Source organism: Melampsora larici-populina (genome assembly GCF_000204055.1).
Source record: "Melampsora larici-populina 98AG31 unplaced genomic scaffold MELLAscaffold_16, whole genome shotgun sequence".
NCBI classification, from domain to species: domain Eukaryota; kingdom Fungi; phylum Basidiomycota; class Pucciniomycetes; order Pucciniales; family Melampsoraceae; genus Melampsora; species Melampsora laricis-populina.
In genome coordinates, this window is record NW_006768780.1 from 1044694 (window position 1) to 1067335 (window position 22642).

Sequence of the window (22642 nt, forward strand, 5' to 3'; positions counted from 1 at the left end):
TCTGGAAATAGTTTTACATTTCATATTACTAGAGAACAGACGGGCATGCCCGCAATAAGGGAGCGGGCAACCAATCACACATGCTTGTATAGAGATGTATGATGCAGTTGGTTTATTCCAATAAATGGACCATGGAAGTTGATAGACATAGATCACGCCCTTCCTGTCAGTGTTGGCAATCAATTACAATAAGGGTACTCAAAGTACTATGTGGCGCCGCATATCTGGCGTCACATACTTTTCAAATTTCATTTTTGACACGGAAATTACCATAACAAGTTGAAGAAAAGGACATATTGAATTATATTTGGAAAATTGTAATGTCAGTGTAGGTCATTTTGCCTGTCAAAAACAAAATTTGAAAGTATGTGGTGCCACATATGTAGCGCCACATACTTGCTTTGAGTACCCTTAATTTACTCTGATGCAAGAAGTATTCAGCCATCATAGCTGAACCACAAACAACTTGCACAGTAGTCTGCTGGGGCTCAAACATCCCAGAGACCCCATCTCAGTCTTGTATTTTGGACAGTGGGCTGGTCAAAGAGACACCATGAAGCCCTGGATTGACCTTGAAAGATAGAAAAGCTTAGCTCCAAACTCTAGTGAGGAATTAAAGATAATCATACACCCCACTGTGCTTGCCCACTTCTCTTAGTTCCCAGGGGTCATCAAAATATAGAGATTGTGATTGTTGGGTAGCTGGTAGGTGCAGGTGTTTTGATTAACCAATGATGCTACCAACCTGGTTCAAATCTCAGGACTATAACTTTTACTCTACATTGCTAATTTCCCTCATGTTCTGAAATCTAACCAACAAACAATAAGTTTGAGATATCAGAAGATATCAGGGGGAGAAAATCATTGCTGCCACTGGAGAATCCTCTGAGCTGATTGCATCAATAGCCACTGTGATTTCGCACAGAGTCTTTTCAATCACATTGTTCTAAATACACAGAAAAAAGGTTTTGAAAAAGAATGAAATGAATCAGTACATCATATCAAGAATGAGAAGGATAACATAAGAAAGCTTACCATTTGATCAATATCCACCTGATCCTTGGGATTTGTCACAAATAGAAACACACCATATTTCTTTTTAGAAGTCTTGAGGGCTGTGTTGCACTGCGTTGCAGCAAGTTTTGGTTTTGTTGTATGTTTCGAGTAAAGACTTGTCATTTTTGAGATAATTGTGGATGGAAGCAATTCTGGCTCGCAGCGCTGCGCAGCGCTGCTAGCCGTAGATCGGGCAGCGCAGCTGAATCCCAGGACCCTCGAGCCTGGTAGCTCTAAGGTCAGCTGTGAACAATGTTTGGGACAAAAAAACAGCTGAAAACTCAACTCTGCTCGCGCAGCGTTTCGCAGCGCTGCAAGCAAAAAAGAAACGTTTTTTTTTAAAAAAAATAATAAATTTTCTTAGAAGTAGAGTGATAGTAAAGACAGTAGAGAAAGTGGCATGTAAAGGTAAGTCAATGAGCGTAAAGAAATGAAAACATAAAAAAAAGAAACAACATCTCAAATTTATTGTAGGAGATTTCTAAACGCTAAACGAGTGTAAAGAAAAAGAGAAAAAAGTAAACAAAGTAAAGAGAATAAATGAAATAAGAACTAAAATTTATTGTTTCTGGGTTTCTTTTTAAGTGCCTTCTTCCCAAACTCGAGTACTTTACTGACTTCACCAAAGTCCCCAGTGAGAGGTATGCCCTCATTGGCCCAGATCTGACCGCTGACGGTCATCTCTATCATTCGAGGGGCCATTGAACCCCGATCAGCCGTGCAGACTCGTCCAGCGACCGAGAAAGATTGTTCGGGCGCACCGGAGGCCGCTGGAGTGGCGAGGTAATCCTGAGCCAGTACTGCCAAAACTGGGTATTTGCCCGCGTGAATCTGAATATTGATGATTAGCAAAGAAGATTGACTTGGGGGAAAAAAATGAATCACTTACTTTCCACCAGTCCAAAGCGCATTGTGGATTGTTCATATCCGGAGACACCATTGGGTCGATACCTTGAAGGTATCGCTCAAGTTCATTGAGTTTGGTCGAAGCAGCAACTTCGTTGTAAAAGTTCAGAAACTCCGTTATAGACGGTTCATCATCATTGCTGACAGTAGTATTGATTGGACTTGAAGTAGGTAAGTGAGAAAGTTGCTCTCGAACATCTGGTGAGTCGCGTTGTGATGTGAAAACGGTTTGTAATAAATCTTGAGCTCGATCGCGGTGGCGAGATGAATGTGGAAATGCATGAGAGAAGAATTTAAGTCGTAGCCCGGGGTGAAAGACAGTTGCCAGAACTATAGTATCACAAGCCAGTGATTCATCCAAGTACGTGTTGATCTTACTTATCATCACGTCCACCATTGGATACAATGGATCATTACTGTGCATCTTCCTTAATCGCTCCTCCATAGAGGAGTTGAGCTGGACATACTTAACCAGTACCATGCAGCCAGTGGGTTTATCCCCCTCCATCTCTCGAGTCAGCATTTTGATTGGCTGTGAGAGATGGAATCTATGGTGAGAAAAGATTACAAAAACAAAAATAAAAATGAAAAACTTACTGTGAGGATGTCCAAAATATCTCTCATAGCTTGCCAATCCTTCACGGAGAAGGTAACTTCTTCAAAATAACCGTGACCTTTACCATCCTTCCTTGGACGACGCTTCTTTGAGAGAACCTCGGTCAAATCTTCTCTCATTACTTTATCTACCAGCTGAAGCATTGATTGAAATCAGTTAGAGTTTAGAAAGAAATACAATAGAGACAAAGTCATACCTCTCGCGCTGCCCACATTCTCTCCCAGCGTTCGGCGCGAATACCCCATCGTATGCCATGACCTGACAACAGCGCCTTGAGTGGGCGTAATCCTTCTGATGTACGCTGAGTGTTTGCTCGAACTTGGCGCCGGTTGAAATCGGCTCGGTGAGCAGATGACCAAGTGAGTTTTTTGTTGACCGAATCCATCTGAACCAGAAGGAAAAATTAGAACTTATATGAAAAGTAGGAAATATAAGAGAGGCACTTACGTCTTTGGTCAGCTTCTTCATGTAAGTATCACCTAGAAGGTATGCTTCCTTGCGTCGTCCATAATACTCTGGCTCGTCCTCTTGCTCGGCATCCTCATCGTCAGGATCGGCGTTTGATTGGTCGTCAGATTGATCACTGCTGTGACTGCTTTTGGATTCCCATTCTTCGCCGTCTTCACTATCCACCACACCTTCCTCAAGCACAAGTTGTTCGCATCCCTCTTCGTCTTGTAGTTGCTCGTTGTCTTCATGAATAACAGCCATTACCTCAAGTTGTGGAAACCTACCTAAAGTGGAATGTCGGACACGATGGGGCTTCATCCCAAGCGCATCAAGCCCGGCTTTAACAATCAAGCCCATTTTATGACAAAAACATCTAATGGCCATCTTCTTTGGATTCCAGACAAAGTCGTGGCCTGATTGGATACCTTGTTCGGCCAGCTGTCGATGCATTTCCCGCTCGAGAGTAAAGTTATTGCTGCCTGAGTCCGAAACATTTGCAAGCATGTTTAATTCAGACTTATGTCAGTATTCAAAATCTAATCAAATAAAAATATAAAATACAAAACTTTGAAATAATTAATAGCAGACTTATCTTCTGATACAAATTGTTCTTTTTCAAGATTGCTACCATTGGCTCGGCAAGCAAAGTCCCCTGATGATGCCAGGCGACAAGCTTGAAGGTCAAGTGTCGCACTACGTACTTCCAGTCGTTTGTAACAAAAGAGATCAAAGCGCCGATGAAGGCGTGAAGGTTACCTTTGACTGTCCATACATCTTGTATGAGACAAAACTTGCTAGTTAGGTTCTGCAAAAATAAATATAACTTAGGATAAGTTATATTTATTTGAGCATGAGTCAATAAATATAACTGAAAACTCACCTTGATCTCCTGATCAATCACTGAACCACGCAGTGATAAGTACAAACTTTTGGCCTCATCTGCCACCCACTTTCGCCCAAATACACGGGCATCAGGTCGTAACCAATGGATGATGGATTTGAGCATGGGATCTTTGATTCGCTTGAACGGGAGCGCTTGAGACACCTGCCAAACGGCCAGGCATTGGTTGAGAGTTCGATTGGTAAAGGCCGGCGCTGGGATGACGAAAGCTGAAAGGGACCCTTGGTGATTTTCCTGAAGACGCTGAGCACGGAGTTGTGAAACCGTGGGAGGAAGCTTGGCACCTTTTGCGATCGCCTCCTGACGACGAATACAGCCAGCACCAGACTTACCAGGTGCATTGCTCCCATCACGGTGCACCTTGAGATTGGATCGTGAACTGCCGCTGATTTGAACAATCTTGGCACACATGAGACAAGTGTAGGACAGGTGAGGTCCATCCAAAGGCTACAAACCGTTTGAATATCAGGGTTAGTTGATGGGATCGGAGGGAAAACATGGTTATAGATAGAAAAAGAGAAGAAAGGTACATACGTCTGGCTGTCCAAGGTGGTTTACACCATGTTCGGGCGGACCATAATAATCGTATGGACTGTCAAATTCGATCTCAGCGGGCTGATTGCGTTTTCGTTTTCGAATACGCTCGTTATCTTCATCTGAATCTTGTGCCAAGTCCACTTGGGGCGGTGGACTTGGATCCTAGAGGGTTTCGACGATGAAATCAATCAGTAAATATACAGAAAGTATGAAAGAATAAAACTTACTCTTACAACCAACGTTTGAGTTGTCTGAGCCCTTGGTCGGCGTGGACGGCTGGCCATACTTGAGTTGCCTATCTCATGATCTGAGACCGAGGCCGAGCGTCCTTGGTTTTGAGTTTTCTTTGAGTGACCTGTGCCCTGAATAACAAAGGATAGGAGTAATGGAAAGTCAAACGATGAATCAGATTTGTGGATGAAGAATTTGAAACAAATGAGTCACTTACTTGTGAGCTGGCCTGAGCCCTCGATCGGCGCGGACGAGTAGTCACAGACTTGACAATCTCATCATCTGCACCCGAGACAGAGACTGAGCGTTCTCGGTTTCGGGGGTGGTTTGAGGTGCCGGTGCTCTGATTCATGATGATAGATGAAAGACAAGAAGATAATAGATGATAGATGAAAGACAAGAAGATGAAGATAATATAATCTTCATTAGTATTGATTTATTAAGAGTTTGAAAGATAAAAAAAACTTACTCGAAACATGGAAACCAAAGAACGAGCCGGTTCTCCAAGATCTAGACCTCCTGGTAGGGAGGCCGAGCGCTCACGACGTCGATGAACATGTTCATCTCATACGTCCCTACCCAGCCCTAAGTCGAAAAGGCCACGGCGAGAATCAGAAGACGGCACGATCATTCCAGGTGCTGGTCTAGCTGGTGTAACTACTCAAGAGGACCGGCGAGGTAGGGGGGTTGTTCCATCATCGGTCTCGTAGCCCGATGACACAAAAGAAGTAAGAGTGGTTTGCTTGTTCATGATTGGATGGAGAGTTAATAGAAGATACTAAGGTGATTGGTATAGAATTCGAATGACAAGTAATGGCAAAAGGGACAGAATAAGCTCAATGATTAACACTGAGAGTTGATGAGATTGTCAGATTGAAAGAGAAACGTACGTTTATATCATAAGATACTTGTTTGGTCCACGGTAACGAGGGGAGGGATAGGACGAGCCACTGATGGTCGAGGTGATATGATATTGAGATCCTGCCACATGGAAACTCCATGTGGCGGGATCCCTGGAGATAAATTCGGATGGGGTTGTTCATAGAGGTGTGAGATGGAAAGGCATCAATCAAAAAGAAAATAAAAGTTCGAGCGGTGGCTTGATTATTGGATGGCTTGAGCTGGAGTTGGGATGGTGAATGGTGGTACAGGGTACTGGAAGAAGGTGAACGGTGGTACAGGGCAGGTTGTAGGTTAGCGTGGGGAAACCAGGAGCTGGGTTTATCAGCGGACAGCGCAGCACCGACATTCGGGCCGGCCGGAATGTCAGCTGAAAACGAAGCACCCCGGGGCCAAGCTTCCGGGTCGACGGAGCGGCTGCGCCGGGCGCTGCGCTCCGCGCTGCTCTCCGCTTCTGCCTACGCTGCGAGCCAGAATTGATGGAAGGGATATAAGAAGCCAATTTGATCAGTTCAAGCACAGTGGTCTTTGGTGATTATCTTGCTGAGTAATTTCATCTTTGAGTTACAAACCTTAGCCACTTACACTTTGAATGAAGGGAGATCTATATGGCATGGGATATCATTTGGAATACCACTTTTTTTGATTGGTGTGATTTCTATTTCAGAGTCTTCCCACTGTGGTTGAACTTGAAGTAAAGGAGGGAGTGGAGATCACATACAAAAGGTTTTGTGTGATTGGTTGCCATAGGTAGTGGTCCTATGATCTACAAAAGGAAAGAAGAAATTTGTTCCACTGTCAGTAAAGATGGTAATCTGATAATCAAAGAGATTGCAATGATCAAAGAAGAAAGGAACTTGCCTTGATCTTCAAATCCATGCTTGCAGTCAATCCAAGGCAGTAGTTGAGTCAAGAAAGTAAGATATGGAAGAAAAGAGAGAGTGGTGGAGTGATGAATTGAGAACAATCAAGATCAAAGGTGGGAGCTGGGTGATATGATCAGTCCCCATTCAGCAGACCCGGCTTCGAGTAGATATATGATTCGGGGCCAAGTTTGGGAGTTTCAAACAAAATGGACAAACTTTCATACAGATGCAGTAATTATGTGTAATTGGGCTGTAGAAGGCTGTAGATCATGAGATTGAACATCCAACTTTCAAGTGATGTTTGGTAGGCAGTGTTGGGCAGTGCAACTTGTTAGATAAGTCTTACAACGTGTTTGATAGTTATAAAATGCTATTATGAAAGATGGATGATGAGATGATTGAAGTGATAAATAGGAGAGTAGTCTTGGTGAAGAATTAAAGATGGAGAGTTGAAAGTGATTTGAATTTAAACTTGATGATCATCATCAACTGATTTCTTAATTTAATCTCGATTTAATTTTTATTAATTTTACAACATACAATTTGATTCGATCACACAGATTAGGTAATCTTTTTTCATTCCACCACCATCATCATCATCACTATCACTATCACCATTTACTCTTTGTTTTTTGTTTTTCAAGAATTCTCCAAGATTATATCATCAAGACTTTAGCTAGCCTCAGCTTGTATGGTAGATTATTACATTTCTTATCAACAATATCATCTTCATCTTCATCACTCTCAATATCATTCTCATTCTCATTGATAATAATGCATAAGAATATAGATTTATCATTAAATCTATTAAAAACTAATCATTTTCAATCAACTTCAACTTCAAATTCAAATTCAACACCAAATTCAAAATCCAAATTACAATCCACCACCACCAACTTACTAAATTCGATAATCAAAAACCATCAAAACAAATCTAACAATCCAACACCTTCTACTGCTTCTACTAATCTATCAATCAAACATGGTGAAGATTTAAATAATTTCATTTGGGATTATATACCACCAAGAAGTTCAAATTCGAATCAAAAATCACCTGATTATGATTATGAAAAACGATTAAAAGAAATCGTAAGTACTTTCCGCTGATTGATTGATTTATTCTTGAATTCGATTCTGATCGATGATGGATATCTTTTGAGATAATACAGGTTAAGATATATAATCCACTTTTGAAACCATCACTTCGAACTAGAAATTCAACTTCAAGAACAGATCAACTATCATCATCAAAGAAAAATTCATATCATCATCATGAACAACAACAACAAACGCAACAGCAACAGCAAGAACAGGAAGAAGAATCGATGATACCTAGATCAGCACCCTTACCTAGACTCAATCAATCACCACATCATCATCATCATCATCCAATAGTCTCATCGATCCCAAAACATTTAAAACCTAGAACCACTTATCAATTACAAATACCCAAATCAAACCAAAATCAAAAGATCTCATCCCATCCCACTTCTTCATCTTCTGATCATTCTTCATCTTCTTCTGATTATTCTATTCAATCTAATTTGAAATTATCATTAAATAGACCTAGATCATATTCTACACCACCTGAACCGATAAACAATCAACATGATCATTTAGATTTCACTTCGAATCCGACTTTACAACAAATCACTGAATCAGATCATTTCAATTTAAATCCATCAAACTATCATCATCATCAAGTGATCAATGAACATTCAATCAACAAACTACCATCATCCAAACCTACTTCAGATTATTCTTCAACACCTATCACACCTAAAGTAATTCGAACAGCCGGTAGTAGTACCTCATCATCCAATACCACCACCACCACCTCAACATCTACCGAATTCAAAGTCTTACCTAGAATAGGCCCTAAACCTAATCAAATCAATTTAGTTCAAGAAAACGAAGTAGAAGATCAAACAGAAGATGAAGAAGAGGATGAAATGGGACAAGAAGCTAAAGATCAAGAATATAAACAAGTGATTTTGGAAAGATTACCGGTTAGAACTTCGTCGATTCAAGAATCCAATCCTTCACTTTCTCGTCCTAAATCTGGTAGAGTTAAGATTGCAAAAGAAGATTATGTGATCTTTAATAAATCGAATTTGAATCCTACTACTACTACTCATAATGGCGTCTAAATGATTTCAAGATTTAATTTTCTTCAAGACCGTCTTCGTTTTTTTTAGATTTGGGTTTCAAGATCCCTTTGAAACTCTTGAAATTGGTTTTTGGAATTTCAAAACTTTCTTAATTCCTATCACTTTGTAGCCTTTACTTTTCCTTCTTTACCTTTCTCTTTATCTTAATGTATCACCCTCTTTCAAACCATTTCATTTTAACTCGATTAATCACACTCATTCCAAATGTATAATCTTCTTGAATCTCACTAAACCAACTTCCTTGGCTTATCTTGATTTGACTAAACTGATCATTCATTCATTTTGAATTTTAATCAAAACACTTGTAAAGCTTTCTTTTTAAAAACTTGTAAATTAATCCTTTTCGAAACCTTTTTTAATTTTTTAATTCTATCTTTCATCTAGTTGATCAGATCATCATCATCATCATGATTTCTTGATGTAAAATTTTCTTTTTTCTTTTTCTTCTTAGCTTGTATGAATTTTATTGATTTTCTTTTATGTTTGTTTTGTTTCGTTTTGTATTACCATTGTATTCTTATCATTTCTTGATTTGTTGTTTTCATCTTTTTTTCCAGATGAAGATTGTAACATTTTAAGACTTTGAAATCATGAGATTTAATCACTGAAAAGAAATTCTCCAGAAAGACAAATGAAATGCTCATTAGATTTGGTCTTTGAGTCTTTGGAAAAGTCTTCAACAATCAAGATCAATTTCAAATCAAATCATCAATTTGATTTGATTGAATTTTCATCTCTTCTCATTCTTTCTTATAAGTTTAAAATCAAGGTTTTGAACAAAACGGTAAACGAGTTTCAATTCTTCAAAAACCTTTTCAAAAACTTGAGATCCTCTTGTACATCAAAACAACAAGATCACACAACAACATTGGGATTTTTCAAATACAACTAAACCTCAATTTTCATTCATTTGGATGAGGTAAGAAACCAGTCGTGGTGATAGTTTTTAACGACCAGCATGACCAGCAGCATGACCACCACGGTTAATGTTATTACTTCCACCACGATTATCATTCTTAGATGCAAACTTTAAAGGTTGACCATCAGATGATTCTAATCTACCTTTTTCTAAAACAATGGTAATCACTTCTGTATCCTAAACCCCCGAACCCCCCCAAAAGAAAAGATTCGAGAAACAGACATTAATGACTGGAAGATGGGTTTGAGAGTAGAATGAAATGGAAAGAGAGATGGGGTTTACATTGGATGTACCGAAAACGGTTTCTAGTTCTTGTTTACTTGGTCTATTTAATAAACCTTGAGCACCTTGACCACTATGAAACACATCAAAAGCTATAAACCACCCAAAAAAAAATACAAAAATTACCATGGTGATTTATAAATTAAACAAGTTGCAAGATTCGGTTTATGAAGTAAGACAGTCTGGATCATGACTTACAGTCTACAATTTCCACTAATGGAATCGATTTATCTCCTTCTGTACCTAACCATTTCTTATAAGCAGGTACATCCGAAATAATTGCAATAAATTCATCTGTACTAAAACCCAACCATTCATCAATAGTTTATCAATCAATCAATCAATCGTTTCTCATACAATCAAAAACCTAAAGAAGTTTAGAAATCTGGATCATTAGACTTACGACATTGAGTCTGGTTTATAAATCACTTTGTTGATAGTAGGTGACATTCTTTCTGGTAGATTTCTTGGATGGGTTTTGGTTTTTTCTTTCTTGCGCCCGAGCGGTTTTGTGTTTAACTTTCAGGTTCGAGTTTGATGACGAGAGTTGAGTTGAGTTGAGTTGAGAAGATGACGTAATCTTTGAATAAGTTACTTTTACATAAAAGGCAATATAACTGTTACGTATTGATGATCGAATCGGGCTCGGACTCGGACTCTTGGGTTTCTTTTTGAAAAGATGACCGGGTATGGTAAATCATCATTTCAATAAATTATAAATCCAACTTCTCGAATCATGAAGCTGAGCTCTTAGGAATTGTAGAGGCGACGGAGCTAGCAAACACCCTCTTCAGGAGCCACCGCCCACCTTTAACTGACCTCGCGATCTTCAGTGATAACCAGGGAGTATTAAGATTGATTCATGATGCCCCAAGACAATCCTCAGGACAGCATCTAGTAATTAAGATACGCACTAACCTCCAAAAACTACCTACTAACGCAAAGGTGAGATTTCATTGGACACCAGGTCACACAGGTATTGAGCTCAACAAGAAAGCAGACAAACTAGCAAAAAGGCAGCAACTGACACAACCAACCAAATCAACATTCCAACAAGTTTATGTAGGATTTTGACTACAAACACCTTTAGAAAGGTGAAACAAAAGGTTTCAGCTTTGAGTGTTGACAAGACACTTGCTGAGGAAACAACTGGAGCTCTAAGCTCGACAGACCTTTAGAAAGGTGAAACAAAAGGTTTCAGCTTTGAGTGTTGACGAGACACTTGCTGAGGAAACAACTGGAGCTCTAAGCTTGACAGACCTGACGAAGATGATAAAAGAGAAACTTAGAATCTTTTTCTTCGACAGCATTTAAACACTTCACAACACACCTTTAGAAAGGTGAAACAAAAGGTTTCAGCTTTGAGTGTTGACGAGACACTTGCTGAGGAAACAACTGGAGCTCTAAGCTCGACAGACCTGACAAAGATGATAAAAGAGAAACTGAAAACAAAGAAAGAGTAATCACACTCAATGAAGACATTTAGTATAAGGCTAATAAGAGAATTTAACAAAAGACCTTACCTTAGAATATTTTTCTTCAACAGGAGGAAAAAGATTCTGAAGGTACAGATTGATCAGGTATATAAGAGAAAAACAGGCATCACGCATTCACACAAAACAACTGAACAATGAGAATCACAAATAAACTAAGTCCTCCTTCTTCTCACGTCACCATCGACTCCTCCTCCTTCTCTCTCACACTTGATCAACTAGAACCTTGATTACAATGAACCACTTCACCTTCCTCCGGCCACTTAACTACATGAAGATCAATAAGATTTAGAATCATCATAGTGTAGTGAACAGACGTGACGAGAAAAGAAACACTTCGAGAAAGAAAGAACTTGATATCATTTAATTGAGTAACTTGAAGAGCTTGACCATACATCATTTATTCCAACAGTTTAGGAAGCTTTAAAAAGAGAACTGATGAACAAGTCAACATCAAGAACATCATTCTTGAACCTAGTAAAAATCCGTACTCAACTCACCCAAAGGAAATTTCCAAAGAGCTGATGAGCATGGAAAAAGGAAGTACAGCTGTGATCTTCCAATTGAAGGCCAGATACAGTCCCTTAAGCGACCACTTATTTAAACAAAACCTATCAGATTCCCCTCTATGTCCCAAATGCCTTGTTAAAGAAACCACTGAACACTTTTTGTTGTATTGTAAACAGTTTTCTAGGGCGAGAAAAACACTACGAAACAACATACGGGAAGAGAAAATCAAGGTCAATTGGTCAAATGCAAAGAAGCTCCTAGACACTCCAAAGTTCTTCCCATTACTAGGCGATTTCATTCTCAAAACAAGACGTTTTATCCATTTTCACTCATATCTTAAGGACAAGGTCCCGAAGAAGACGATCACGAGGCAGGCTTACGAAGTGACAAGAGAAGGAAATCAAACTTAGTGTCTCTCAAAGAAGAAAAAAAAAGCTCATTGGATCGATGTTCAATCCCATCAGGGTTTGGTTGGCTCCTCTCTACGGATTGGGTTCATAGCCTTCCGAGACATCAAGATCAACAGTCTCCGGACTATAAAAAACTACCACCCGTTATGTACTGAATTATGTTCAATCCACTGAGGGTTCGATAACCTCCAGGTAATGCCCTGGGCACATAGGTTATTGAGACATATATTCAAAAGTCGCAGTGGACTCTAAAACACAAGTAGTACATAAGGTTTTGTGTTCAATCCCATTAAGGGTTTGGCAACCTCCAAGTTCCGCCTTGGGAAAAAGGCGTTTGAGACACATCTCAAAGGGTCCTGCTTTTCTAGCTCTAAACAACCACTTGGACAGTATTCCTACAAGGATACACAAGAAGTTTCTTGAGACTAATGACCCAAATATCACTCTGGAAGTTTGATAGGGGACCATTGCTTTCCTGCGGGTGGGCTAAATGCCTAAAGATGGTTTTTTTTTTAAAAAACAAGAGCAACAAAATCCTTTTTCTAATCTCGAGAACGCAAAGTATGAAATTTCTCTCTCATTGTCACCAAGTTTCCTGTTATTGACTAGATGGCTGCTCTTCTAAGGTGTACTAGTTACCTAAAATTACATGTGTTGATAGTGTTGTATGCAATAAAGCCAAAAGCACTTTTTTTAAAAAAAAAAAAGGTAAATCATCCCAATCTCTGTAGACTGTACATTTGTGAAGGTCTGAAAAGATGATAGAATGTGATAAGTTGGTCTGTAACTATACATGTCAGGTTACTGACGGGTTGGTCTTTCTTGTTCCTTTTGTAGTGGTTACAGCTATGATGTCATTGGTTGTTTTCCTCCATCAAACCAACTTATTCGATTATTCCCATTGCGTTCACTTCCGTTTCTCTTGATCTGATATCCTATCATCGTATTAGATCTTTAGTTAGTTTTTATCAACCCACCCACCCTTTAGTTCCCAGTCATGTTATGTATTCGGTTGGAGATTCTTTTTTATGTGTTTTTCCTTTATTATGTTGTGTTCTGTTGAAGAACTTGTTTTGTTAAAGACCATATTCTCTTTTGTGTTATTTGATCTTTGTGAAGTATGTTTGATATGTTTGTCTCTGTAGTGGTGTTAGTTATTGTTCATTTTTTATATCTTTTTATCTTGTAGCGCTGTTTTTCCGCTACCTCCCCGTAGGGACATTTTTTTTATTATTAGTCAAGTAATTCAGAACCCTAGGGCACTCAGCCTAGGAATACGCCCAAACCACGTGCTGCTTAGAATTTCTATTCTAAATGTTTAGTAAGTTAACTGAGTCAAATTTCACAAAAGTAAAGGCTTTTTCAAGAGTTTTTCAATTTTCCAAGATTTTTGAATGTCTTGATGTACTATAAAAGTGTTCAATCTAGAATTTGTAACTCCTGCTTCATGTGATTCATACTTCATACAACTTCATCAAAAGAAGTTTGATCCTTGGGTAAATGTCCTTGAAGGAGGACTGAGATGAGGAGATCTGATATGCATATAAGCCAGTCACATATTGGATCTTAAGATCTATATGTATGTATGGAAAACAGATATGTTTTGTGGGAATCTAATCTAAAGGGGTTTATGAAAAACCACATGTCATCAGATTAATTTCACAGTTACAAATGTTGATATGGATCCTGACAGGCATCAATAAAGAGTGGCCAAGTCAATACCAAAACCGCTGTGCAACACAACAACATACAACCAAATCCCATTGTGTTGCGCTTTTGGTGCAATATTACACTGCAAAATGTACCGCAACAGTACATGAAATTTTTTCTCTTGATGTTGTGGTGCGGATGAGGCGCAATATTTTTGCAATATTGACGCAATATTGCGCAGAGAGCAATATTGCGAAATTGAGGTCAATTTTGCAATATAGAGCTCAATATTGTGCTAAAGACTTTCTCGTGGATACTACTTGTATTGAAATTTGCTGAAATAACATAAGGGGAAATCCAAAATAAAGAAACTAACAAAGTAAAAACATGTTGTAGGTTATTCCAAAAAATGAAATAAAGGACTACAAAAGATATTATTTTCTTTTCTTTTTGGCTACACCAGGGGGTACTTTTCTGTCAAAATCCAAGGACCAATGAGGTCGTGCCTCAATCTGGCCAAATTCTGGCCAAAAGTTCAGCTTTTGGCCAGATTTTGGATGGTTGGGCAAATTCGTAATAAACTGGCCAAAAGCTGAACTTTTGGCCAGAATTTGACTGGTCGCGCGGCTGGTCAATCGGGCAAGAGATCAATCAGCCTTTTGCAAGCAAAAGCTGATCAAAGGCTGGTCTTTTGGCAATCCTCTCAAACGTTTGAGCAGATCGCCAAAAGATGGTCATCGAGTTCAGTGGCCAGACTTGATGGCCATTCAATCTTCCAACATTGATTGATGGCAGAAGTGAAAGTTGTATGAGCCTGAGAGTAGGCTCATTAAAACCGCGATAAAAGCAGTGACGAGGAACTTGACTTTTTTTGAAAAGTTCAAAGCAAAGAAGAGACATGCTGATTGCCTTATAAGTAAAAAAAATGTTGAGAAGGATGTTTGAAGGAATTTTGCGACGAGTTCGACTGTAAAACAAAGGAACTGTCTGAACGACAGGAAAGTTTGACAAGGAAAAATCCAGACAGTTTTGTTCAACTTGCATGCTTGATCGGATTTGCGATGATACAACCTAGACTTCTTCAAAGTCCGTATTGAAACAATTGAAGACTTCTGTCATATTCTAAAAATCACGCTTTTGCTTTGTCATGTCCGCACCAGGAGAGCGACCAATCGTGGCTGAATGTGAGTTGTATTATCCTGTTTCTTTTTCAGTGAGGCAAGCTCAAACGCTGAGTTTGTGCTCTCAGTTTTTCGCTCACTATCTGACAGGCAATCCGATCCGCTGTACGAATGTACTCTCTGTGGACGGACACCCTTCAAGGATTATGTCAAACATTCTGCTAGTAAATCTCACCAAGCCAGGGTGGCTAAGCTGACAGTGGACCAAACATAGATGACCGCACCAAATCCTGCTCTGGCTTCTGGATCGGGATTGGGATTGGGTAGGGTGCTGCCGAGGATGATCAAGGAGATCCACCGGACGATGGACACCTTTTGGTTACTCGCTCAGATCAAACCGCAAATATCTGGGATCAAGATGACTCGGGTCTCTTTGAGACGGCTGATGTTCAGATTGATGTTGAGGAGTTTGTCAAAGCAAGGCCAGACTTGATCTGGGATGCTATCTATAAACTCGGACTCGGGGAATATGATGAAGAAAACAACAATGTAGCTCCTGATGAGCCCGGACTGCAGGAACAAACGGAGGAAATAGTATATGATGATGATGATGTAGAGGAAGCTGATTCTGAGTCTTATGGGTGGTATCCATTTAAAAAGAAGGAGGTACGGTGAAATCCCTGATCTACTTCTCCTTCCCTCAACACCTCATCTCTTTCTCTTTTGTTTTAAACTTCAAATGCTGAATCCCCTTGCTGTTTTTATTTAAGCAATTGGTTGCGATGTTGATCATTGGTTCAACTCGTAGTGTGATTTCTCGAACCCAATATGAGAAGATTAGAGAAATCTTGACTATTTGTGATGTTTATCTTCCTACCTGGAAAACGATGCAAAATCTGTGAAGGATCCTTAAAGAAAACATGAGCTTAACTGTTACTCATACCAAAAGTGTGCTAGGCAATCCGTGTTTCATGTTACCGATTAAAGAAGGAATCACTCTGGTAAATGTAATCCAATCCTTTATAAAAAAACAACACTGATGTTTTCATTGTGTTAGAACTTGGCAAATCCATATATCAAGACAGAGGAGGAGTCAATGGTGACGTGAGAAGAAGGAGGACTTGGTTTATTTGTGATTCTCATTGTTCAGTTCTTTTGTGTGAATGCGTGATGCCTGTTTTTCTCTTATATACCTGATCAATCTGTACCTTCAGAATCTTTTTCCTCCTGTCGAAGAAAAAGATTCTAAGGTAAGGTCTTTTGTGAAATTCTCTTATTAGCCTTATACTAAATGTCTCCAGTGTATTCAAAGTTTTTGTTCCTGTTTTCTTTTGCACAGACAGTGATAAAACTCTCTCAAAGTGTCTCCGAGCAAACTTTTGCAACAATGAAGTTACTCAAGGTCTTGATCTCTTTATTTACTCCGAACCCAAATTCTCTTCTGGAGATCTGATCACCATCAATGTAATTGATTTCTGGCGCCCAATTGCAACGATAGAGCTACTGGATGGAAGAAAACTTAAAGATCTATGTGGACCGTCCATGTATCGTGTGTCTTCATACACTTTTACTTGGATTAGATGCATGATAGTTGGATTTTTTGCACTCCATCTAGAATTGAATCCAAATGAATTGCTTCCGAATCCGATCCCCATTGAAAAACCATGGAGAAAGAAGGCTAATGGAAGATTGATCCGACACATTCCAATCACGTTATACTCGGACGATACGTCAGGAAACCAATCAAAAAAGTACAATTGTCATATGTCTTTCTATTACACTCTGAGTGGTTTACCTACAAAATTATCAAATCAAGATTATAATGTTAATTATATTACAACCTCCAATGTTGCAAGTGCACTTGAACTTGGAGAACCAATAGTAGATGAGCTTACGTGAGTCCTGTGATTTTCTATTTGACATCACATAGATTTTTAATTTTGATTTATCTGAACTCCATCTTTGTAGTGATCTGGCAACCAATGGATTTTCAGCGTATGATTGTGAAGTTGATCAAGAGGTTCTAGTGATGGTTGTAGTCCTATGCTATATTGGAGATTCTCCGATGCATGCGGAGATATGTAATTGTATCAATCCAGGAATTACTCTTACCCCATGTCAAATATGTAATCTTTGGGTGGATAGCAAAGAAGAGAAAACAACAATAACTCATGTTCAAGAATTTGTAGGTCTTGATGAACATTTTAAACATGTATGTAAATATCTTTATTGATGTTGATTTAACAAAAATTATAAAAACTTGGATGACCTCCTTTGTCAAACTTGTAGAACCCTCTTGAATTTTGTGACTGGAACCAGACACAAGCCTTAACTAAAGAGATTTGGAACATAGGTAGCAGTTTACGTACAAAAGACCAAATCACAAAAGCGCGACGTCTACATGGTCTTTGTGATACAGTTAATGAAAAGTTGATGAATATGGTTTTACAAGTTTTTGGAACTAAAAATCCAGGCAAAGCACATATGTTGTGGCAAGATCTTGATTCTAAACTCGGGGAATGTGTTTATAATCCCTTCCTTCGGTTACCAGGTAAGTAGATAATTTTTTTTGATTGTGGTGAATTCTACATCTCACATTTTTGATTGTAGGTTTTGATGGACACCATGATACACCGGTTGAGGCTCTTCACGTCTATCTTTTAGGAGTAACAAAGTATCCCTGGCAAGAGTTGATGACTGAGCTCTCGCCGCTCAAGGAGGGTACTACTCGCCACTCGACTATCACTGCTTGATGGGGATCTTTCAATACTAAAGGACTGAAGATCCCGCCAATCATACCAAACACATTCATCCAGTATTATAAGAGTCTTGTCGGAAAGGAGTATCATGCAAGCTATCCCATTTGTTCTATTCAAAGAAATTAGTAAAGACAAAAGACATTTTTGGAGTGCACTTGTTTTTTTAGCATCATTGATATTTCAGACCGAGATCTCAAATATGGATTCTTATGTCATTGAACTTCAAAAATCAGTTCAAAACTTTTCCTTGTCTGTCTAGTTGGGTCCAATGCGCGCTGGACAAATAAACCAAAATTTCATATGCTCACTCATCTACCGTATTCAATTGAATGGTATGGACCTTCTCCTCTCTTTTTGACCAAACTTTTTGAAAGCTTTAATTCACTCAAACCATCTAGCACCTGGACGTGATATTGGAAATTGTTTCAACAGCTATAAATTGATTGTTCACATTCTTTTGGGTGGGACATGGTATGATCGGAAGCTTTGTCAACGGGTCTCGGCTGGAAGTGAAGTTCTGAAATTGTTTTCAACTAACAAAAACCTTCAACGTTCTCTTGGTGTGAATACTGCTTGGAACGTGAAACAAGGCTTGCGTGTGAAAGGTACTTGGTTTCCTTTGAAATACAATAGAGCTAGATAGAAATCATCACATCATTAATTCAACTTTCAATCAGTCACTCAAAACCGAAATCCGGAAACTGCACCCAATGATCTACCAGATTTCTTCTCTATTAATCGTCCCAATGAAAACTGGGAGCGTGTGACTCATCTAATCTTACCTAATGATCAAAAGGTTGAGGATCATACATTTCTATGGGTCCGTGAAATTTCCCTATGATGTCAAACACTGTGCTAACTCCTTTTAAAACATTCTTCAGGTCAAATCAGCCAATCAAGTATCTGATGAACTGATTGTGCGTGTCAAGAGTATGTGGAAGCCTGCCGGCAAGGAAGCAGCGGCGTGTATAATTGAGGTGAAGACATGCACTCAAGGAGGCATTCATCCATTTTACTCAATGTGTGAGATTACAAAGACGGATGATTCAGTGTTCCTCAAGCCAAATGTATGTCATTTTTCCTGAACTGAACTTCTCACATAAATTATCTCTTATATTGTTTCACCGAGAAGGCCCTCAAAATAGTTTTGAATGTTCAACATAACTGCCACAATGGCAAGTGCATACCTGGTTCCACAAAATTTAAACAAGTTGAACGTCAAGATACCACCATTCCACTACATCACATTGTTCATACTCAGAATCAGACATACATCCTGAACTCAGCTGTAAGACCTATGGTCATTACACATACACATAGTCAATACTTCCAATTATTAAAACTTAGATTCAATACCTTAAGACAATTATATAGTTCTTTCAAATCTCGTTATTGATACTGGTTCCTTAGAGATATTGGGACTGATCTCCCACCCCTCATCCTTCGGAACCAGGTAACGTCATATTATCTTTTATTACTTTCATCTATATAGGTTGTACGGATAGAGATATCGGGACTGATCTCCCACCCCTCATCCTTCGGAACCAGCTGTGTTCACGTTAGGAATTGTTGAAATTACAGATCAGGTCTCTTGGGTTCTAGAAAACCCTGCTGTGTCCCACAGCGTCCCGTCTCGTGTCTAGTGAAGGTTTCAAACCTTACATCAGCATCTTTTTACTCTGCAGAAATTCATCAGGAATTGGCTAACATCAATCAAGTAGAAGTCAAACCAGAAGGCTGAGTCAAGCCATTGATGTTGGACTGAAAAAATGGAAAGACAAAAAGGCCAAAAAAACAAAAAACTGATAGTTTATGTGTGATACACTTGTATTGCTCAATTTGAGCGTTTTTTAGGTGCAAGAATAATTTATCTCTTCTTTACTTTGCTCAATAAATCATTTCAAAATATGGTGTTCAAGAGTCTTTTGACTTATCACAAGTTTATAATTGCCATAATGATTGAGGTTGGAGTCAAATAGCAGACACTCGACCTTTCACCTGTTAAAAAATCACAAGTGTAACAGGCACTACAAGAAAGATAATATTTTCTGGGCAGAAAATTAAATTATTGATACACAAAAATATTGAGAGGCCAGGAGGAGAGCAAAAAATGGATAAAAATATGTGTCTTGTTCCCTGCGTTGAGAACTTCACTCTGCATATTTTTCCGTATTTTTACAGTCCATATTGATAAGTGTACTAACAATAAACCTTCACAGTCATCCAATTACAACCTGTAACAAGCACTGAAATTTGGCTCATTAGTGTTTAGAGAAACTTTTGATTTCTGGAAATACTCATAACTGTTTCAATTCCGGTGCAAAACGCTCGATTTTGGGTGCATTGGTAAGCTGGAATTGTCCTCCAAATAGTTCATAATAGGACTACACAGCATGCTGGTCTGCTAAAGAAGATATCATCTTTTTTATAAATTTGTACATACAGATCCATAGAATGATTGTCATACTAGCTACATAGTTCTTAATCTTATGAAAGTTCGAGAGGAAGAGTTCAGCTTTCTAATGCACTTAAAATTGAGTGTTTTGAGGCAGATTTGACAAAGTTATAAGTGTTTTCAGAAATCAAAAGTTTCTCTAAACACTAATGAGCCAAATGTCAGTGCTTGTTACAGGTTGTAATTGGATGATTATGAAGGTTTATTGTTAGTACACTTATCAATACGGACTGTAAAAATATGGAAAAATATGGAGAGTGAAGCTCTCACCACAGGGAACAAGACGCATGTTTTTATTTATTTTTTGCCCTTCTCCTGGCCTCTCAATATTTTTGTGTATCAATAATTTAATTTTCTGCCCAGAAAATATTATATTTAGTGTAGTGAGGTGGAAGGTCAACACATCATCTTCAAAAGACTTTATAATTCAATAATTTTCCTCGAGCTTCCTTCATCTCCATCACCTTCACTCTTGACCATTGATTTTGGCACTCTGTCTTTCAACCACACTTCACCTTGAACCTCAAGTTCAATTCATCATATCTCACCCTTCAAGCTCAAATCTCTATATAACAACCTTAAAACCACCTTCAAATCTCTTGACCATCAAACTCTCTTTTTCTCATGTCACATGGTGGTTCTGCCCCATATGATTATGGGCCTCACAGAAATGGTCCTCCACCAGGTCCTGCTTTTGGTATAACTTTGACACTGTTCTTTTTACTTTTTCTTTAACATCTCACTGACAAATCTCTTTGAAAGGTCCACCCTTGAACTCCAATGAGCACAACTCAAACCAGTATGGCCCAAATTCTTTTTCACTCAGGAAGGTCAATTCAATCCTTACTTGGGACCCAGCAACCCAGGGGGTCATAGGAACCCGACCAATTTACCACATCAATTTCCCAATCCCCATCGTAATTTTGTCTCTGTTTTTCACTTTGACAATCTTATTCCTGACTTAAATCCTTTTGTAGGTTGTGTACAATCATCAGACCAGCAGAATCACTGATCATTGTCTCCCTTGGATGAACAAATGTCTCAGAGCCTTCAAACAAATCCTCACTATCGCACCAACACCAATCAAAACTTATCCATGTCTAACCCAACTCAATCAATACCTCTTCCAGTTTTTGACACTCTCAACACTCAAGCTCAACTGACCAATGAAAACCAAGAGTGTGCACAAATTGTTAGTAATGTAAGATGTCTTTGTCTCATGGGATGTGTTGATATCAATTGGAAATCAATAACAAATATGCTTTATCAGTGAATGGAGAATGATTCTTCCTTGATTGGCCTGGTTGTATACACAGCCCAGTGCCATCAAGAGATTGTTCAGAAAATCAAAGAACTCTCAGCTTCCACTCCTTCTCCGACTCATGATACACCAAGCACCAACACCTCAGATGTTCTTGTTCCGCGGTGGAAACCCAGGGAGGAGCTCAAGGTCAACTCGCTTTTTGTTCTTCTTCCTACAGTGTTATTGAACTAACTTGGTTGCTATAGAAATTTTGTACGGATGCGCTCCTAGAGTCTATTGGTAATCCTGACCTTCAAGCATACACCAATACCAAAGGTGTAATAACCCTGGCAGGCCAGAAAAAGACACTTAGTCAGTCATTAGAGATGGTTGTTACTGTAAGGCTTTGAATGACTATCTTTTAATCTTACCTTTAATTGACTCCCCTACTTTTCTGATCCTATAAGCTTTGAATGCAAAATCAAGATCCTGCTTGGAAGGCCAGAAACTTTCCGACTGGATCTGAAGCTCGGTTTCCCAAGGAAGTTGTCAATCACATCAAGCAAAAAGCCAAAAGCACTCGAGAGCACTTACATGCTATTGTACACATCTTTCCCTCTGACCACAAGCTCTCGCTGACATATCTATCTGTTCCTCTAGCTCCGCCACAATGCTAGCTCCAAACACGACTCTACAGACAACCCACTTCCAACTTTACAAGACCTCTTCGTCTCAGTCAGTCCACCTCTGTTTCTAACACCTCTTCTATTAAAGCTAATATGCTGACATGTAGTCTATCATACTTTACATAGATGTCCGACTTTCCTGGTCTTGGCAGACAAACTACTACTGATAAAGAAGTCATAAAAGAAGGCACAAACAACCTCAGTAAAAAATCACGCTACACATATCTGGTGGGTAACCTTCCATTCTACCTCTATAGATTTTGTCTTGTTCTTCCCTGATGAACATCTCCCTTTGCAGAGAATGGAAGCTGTCTTTCTTGAGGTTACTACCCAAGGAAACGGGTCTGCCATCTGGAAAACTGTTGACCAGCGCTTAGGTAACCTGCAATTGAACGGGGCCCGATTCACCAAAGCGTGAGTTGTTTGCTTACTGTTTTGTTCCACAGTTACTGATCTCTTCTCACAGCTTCTACAAGCTCA

General features: G+C 39.1%; 3 protein-coding genes across 3 annotated transcripts; 2 read left to right on the forward strand and 1 right to left on the reverse strand.

Annotated features, from left to right (window-relative positions):
- Nucleotides 1–7078: 7078 nt before the first annotated feature.
- On the forward strand, nt 7079–8613 carry MELLADRAFT_116363 (uncharacterized protein; the record flags this gene model as incomplete). Its single annotated transcript, XM_007409472.1, has 2 exons — nt 7079–7552; nt 7633–8613. 2 exons carry the CDS (start codon nt 7238–7240, stop codon nt 8611–8613), a joined length of 1296 nt encoding a protein of 431 aa, XP_007409534.1.
- A 967-nt stretch (nt 8614–9580) lies between these two features.
- On the reverse strand, nt 9581–10285 carry MELLADRAFT_86012 (uncharacterized protein; the record flags this gene model as incomplete). The annotated part of the gene is made up of 4 exons (XM_007409565.1): nt 9581–9730; nt 9836–9927; nt 10034–10134; nt 10239–10285. The coding sequence occupies 4 exons, from the start codon at nt 10283–10285 to the stop codon at nt 9581–9583; spliced, it is 390 nt and encodes a 129-aa protein (XP_007409627.1).
- Nucleotides 10286–20857: 10572 nt separating this feature from the next.
- Nucleotides 20858–22288, forward strand: MELLADRAFT_86013 (uncharacterized protein; the record flags this gene model as incomplete). Its single annotated transcript, XM_007409473.1, has 8 exons — nt 20858–20930; nt 20996–21150; nt 21279–21434; nt 21513–21683; nt 21743–21874; nt 21963–22078; nt 22137–22211; nt 22270–22288. The coding sequence occupies 8 exons, from the start codon at nt 20858–20860 to the stop codon at nt 22286–22288; spliced, it is 897 nt and encodes a 298-aa protein (XP_007409535.1).
- Nucleotides 22289–22642: the final 354 nt, after the last annotated feature.